General features: G+C 51.7%; 1 protein-coding gene across 1 annotated transcript in view; it reads right to left on the bottom strand.

Moving 5' to 3' along the window:
* Window positions 1-4551, bottom strand: part of ITPR1 (inositol 1,4,5-trisphosphate receptor type 1) — a 304897-nt gene that overhangs the window by 34459 nt on the left and 265887 nt on the right. The window contains exons 53-55 of the mRNA XM_019667129.1: window positions 3055-3250; window positions 1940-2030; window positions 1626-1747 (exon numbers count right to left, since the gene is read on the bottom strand). Coding sequence (XP_019522674.1) covers window positions 1626-1747; window positions 1940-2030; window positions 3055-3250 — 409 coding nt within the window. The remainder of the gene's footprint in view (window positions 1-1625; window positions 1748-1939; window positions 2031-3054; window positions 3251-4551) is intronic.

Here is a 4551-nt window from a genome sequence, read left to right on the forward strand (position 1 = left end):
AGTCCCTTCTGCCACAGACTTTCCTTATTTGTGTAACAATTTGAATGATTTCAGTATTTTGTCTGTGGTTCTCAGCAGACACGGTAAATACCGCATTTGACACCAAGAGAAACACATCACTTGAGGTCGCAGACAAGTTAAGGCCCAGACAGCTGAGAAAACCCCAGATGCGCATATGAGGTGTCCAGCCACAGTCTAGTTTGATCCTATTAAGTTTTCTAAAAGTGAGTAGCGCTCTGGTAATGCCGTCGGAAGCCCCGAGGAGCCAGCCACTCCTGTCGCTGTGACAGATGAGGTCCGAGAGCAAACTGCGACGGGGAATCCCAGTTGTCTGACGCGGGGGCCTTTTCACAAGCTCAGGTGAAAGGCGGTCAGAATGCAGAGCCGGGCGTCAGCAGAGCGGAGCTGCCACCCGTCTCTGCGTGACTGGGGCAGGCTCCCTAACCTTGCCACGCCCCGGTTCCACCACCTGTCATGTGCAGATATCATCTACCTCAGAGGTGGCTGGAGAGCGGGCATGAAACAGCACACAGTGAACAAACACTCAATCACGTGAGTAACTTATCTTCAGGGCCGGGAGGCCCGCAAGGGCAGGGACGATACTGGCCTGCCTCACTGTGGCAGCCCCCCCCCCCCCAGTAGTTAGCTGGCACTGGCTGGCTTTGCTAACGGCCCAAGGAAGGCAACATGAATGAACAGAAAAGGAAATGAAGCCAGCTGGATGGAGACTGTGGGAAAGGGCGGGCTCTCCCAGGGAGATGGCACTGTCTGAAGGGGACCCTACTGTCTCTTGGGAGAGGCTGCCGCCTGGACTGTGCCTCCTGCCAAGAGCAGGCGGGACTGTGTCGGACTGTAGACTCGCGTCTCCCTGACTCACAAAGCGGAACCCAATCCAGGGACATTACTGCAGAAAGGCTCAGAAACATCCACAGAGCCCCAAGGTTTCGGATCGAGTGACCAAAAGAGGCCACATAGATAGCGATCCCAGGTGTGTCCAGAGACTTTTTTGCCTGAAACCTCCAAGTCCACTTGCCTTAGCCTGCCAACGTCCCAGCTGACCTGAACGGTGCCTTCCGGCGGGGTTTGTATGGGATGACAAAGACAACAGGGCTAGCTCTCAGCCGCTAAGCATGTGCTGTGTGGCAGTGTCATTCCGAGATCCTGGCCTACACAGCAGCACACAATCCCTACGACAGCCCTGTCGGGGACACACAGCGTTCTCCTCATTTTGTATTTGGGGAAACTGAGGCTCAGAGAAGTGAAGTAAGCAGCCCAGAGACCACATGGAGAGCACCCCGCAACGAGCTTTCCTTCTCTGCCTTCCGTAAGTCTCTCGTCTTAAGACTTTGCTCATGTTTTCAATCCTCACATTTTAATACTTCTCGTCCCTTGAGGGACGGCTTTGCTTGCAGATGAGCCCATGTTATGCTTCCTGTCATCTGATGTAGTACGAGGAAATGGTTTCTGCAGGTCTAGAGTCCCTCGAATGACAGGAGACACACAGGGATTTGGTCTATAATTTAAAAATTAATAAAAATTACTGCTCAGGAGGAAGGTGACCGACCCAACTCGTTTATAGACTATCAAGACACTAATCACTTGGCTCATATTGGAACACAATCTACCGAAAAGGTCTCCTGGACCAGGAAATCTGTCGAGCTCCTTGTCACAGGTCTTGGGATTTTGGCAGTAGCTCCTGTTCCTACTGTCACTCCATGTTTTCACTGGGAAACAGAGTCCAGGGGAACTGTAAGAATGCAATAGTCTCAAAAACACTCTCCCTGGTAAGCGCTGGCTGAGCCCAAGAAATCAAGACAAACACAGGTACACATCTCCTGATCCGGCACGTCTGTCGTGAACAGTAAACGGAGCGTGACCGTGCACCACCTGGGCTCCTAATGGCTGCCTGGGTGGCTTCCTGTCCAGCTCCCCCAGATGCTATGNGGGAGCAGGAGAGGAGCAGTTCTCCCCCGTATCCACCCTGCACACGTCCGAGTACAGGAACTCGCTTGCCAAGCTCTCGCCGGCTTCTGGGAGAGAGAAGGACATTTCATGATGCACAGTCTGCGAGCAGATGGCTCAAATGTTTGAAGTCCCCGATTCACGGCTGATTAAACAATTCTTTACATAAATAACACCCTACAATCCTGCACATGCATCCTAAGCAGAGATGCGGTTTATACTTTCGTTTGGTGATCTCTGATGGGAGGGAAGCCACAAGTGTCAATTCCTGGAGGCTCACTGGGAACATCGCCCTTAAATAGCACCCCTCCAACTTTAAACAGCTGAAACTGACAGACACGGCTGAACGTGCAGACTCCACCAAGGTTGGCACCGACTTTGCAGACGCATCGGAGGCATTAGCGCGCATTGAAGGGCCGGACTGGCTTGGTTCAGGCCCTGGGATGGGTGGCGCTAACGCCATTCCATGTCAGCCTGGAGGCTGCAGTGGCGCGCTGGGAGGGACCAAAGGCCGCCTGCCCTAGTCTCAAAAGCGTGTTCAATGGACTCAGGGTGCCTGGCGACCTGATGAAAAGCCAGTAACATTTCACTGACCAGTGTCAGATATTTTAATTGAGGGAAAAGAGCACGTGGATACCACTCAAGTATGATTTTTTTTTTCCTTCTTAAGATTGGCCATCTCCTCTGTTCTTGCTTTACACAAACATAATACAAACCCACCGTAAAGCCTGCATATAGTCAGAAAGCCCCCAGGATAGCCACTGCCAGCAGTCTGGGTACATTCCTCCATATTCTTAGAGACATATGTGAACTTTTTCATTTTAAAAAACCATACATGGGTCCTGCTGTGGCTATTCTGCAGTTTCCCGCCTTATCTTGTGGGCATTTCCCATGGGGCTTTATAAAGGTGCACCGTACGTGAGGGGCACCCGTGGGTGGCCCATAGCCTGGCGAACCACGGCCTCGCGTTCAGGCCGCTCGTATCTGGTGTGAGGGAGATGCCTACGCCGCGAAGGCATGATCGCCTTCAGCTCCATCGTCACCAGGAAACGTTCTTTCAACATTAAGGAGGTGAGATGGCCCCAGGCCCACCTGGAAGAGCTGTTTCATTGGGCAGCCGGTCCACTTCCAGGATGAAGTCGTCCTTGAAGAAGAGATAGCCCACGATGGAGAACAGGTACACCAGGATCAGAGCCAGGACTGCCGTCAGGATGATGGACCGCCCGTTGCGGGTGACGCTCTTAATGACATTGAGCAGGGTCTCTTCTCTGTACACTAAATCAAAAAGCTTCCAAGGCAAGCAAAGAGAAGAAGACAGGACAGTTTGAGAGGTCTCTGTACCAGACGAACGTCGCTATCCCATAAGGAAAGCTTGGTNTCTCAAAGCACCTCCCCATAAAATGGCTCCTAACTGCAAAGAGAAAGACAGTAACTGCACAGCGGGGCAGGAGACCTGGCAGTCGCCACCGTCCCCAAGTGGGTGACATTAACAGCAGCAGTGATGAGGGAGCTGGCAGCCTGGGCCTGAGGTGATGCCCTGAGGGCACAACTCTGAGGTGCCTGTAAGTGATGCATAACCTCCACCTCCCCACGGGGATGCATCAGACAAACCCGAACCAAGGGACATTCTACAAGATAACCGACCTATAGTCTTCAAAAACGTCAGTGGAGGCTAAAGAGGCATGATGACTGCATGCAGCACGTGACCTGGGACTGTCATTTGCGGTAAAGGACATCATTGGGTGACATCTGAATTAGGCCTCTCGATTAGGCGACAGAATTGTGTCTCTGTTAATTTCCCAATTCTGATAATTACACTGCAGATATGTAAGAGAAGACTCTTGTCTTTGGGAACTATAACATATACGGAAATATTTAGGGATAAGTGGCATTGTGCCAGCCACTCCCAAACTACTTGGAAAAAGTGTGTGAGAGAGAGAGAGAGAGAGAGAGAGAGAGAGAGAGAGAGAGAGAATACAGCCAATGATGTAAAATACTGAGACTTGGGGAATTTGGGTGAACAGTATATAGAAACTCTTTGTACCATTCTTATGATTTTTCTGTAACTCTGGAAATTATGTCAAAAAATGCTTTAAAATATTTTCAAGGGGGCAAACAATTCGAGTCTTAAATGGACAATGCCCATCTTAGCATGCCTACCAGTAGGAAGCGTATATACCTAGTAAGCATATTGTGGATAATCCTGAAACCATCCCCCCCACCCAGGGGACCTCCTTGGTGTCCTTCTCCCGCACCTGTGCCCTGCAGGCATTTCGTATTTCTCCCCCAGACTGCAGGTCTGTCCTGGGAGCGTCACATGCACCCGCTTTCCTAGGCCCCACCACAATGCACCCGTTCCACAGATGAGCAGTGCAGGCTCAGAGAAGTGAGGTGACTCAGCCGAGGTGGCACGGTGAGGATGTGGCAGGCGCTTACTCAGAACCCAGTCTGACTCCCGAACTCTGACGCTCGCTCTACGAAGGGTCTCTGTTCACGCGAAACCAGGTACCAGCTGTGGTGTAGACACCCGCAGGCCGGAGACGGATGACGGTCCCCCCTGCTGTCACTTAGACTGGGGCAAGGGACGCT

This window comes from Hipposideros armiger, unplaced genomic scaffold (genome assembly GCF_001890085.2).
Source record: "Hipposideros armiger isolate ML-2016 unplaced genomic scaffold, ASM189008v1 scaffold_483, whole genome shotgun sequence".
Classification (NCBI taxonomy): Eukaryota; Metazoa; Chordata; class Mammalia; order Chiroptera; family Hipposideridae; genus Hipposideros; species Hipposideros armiger.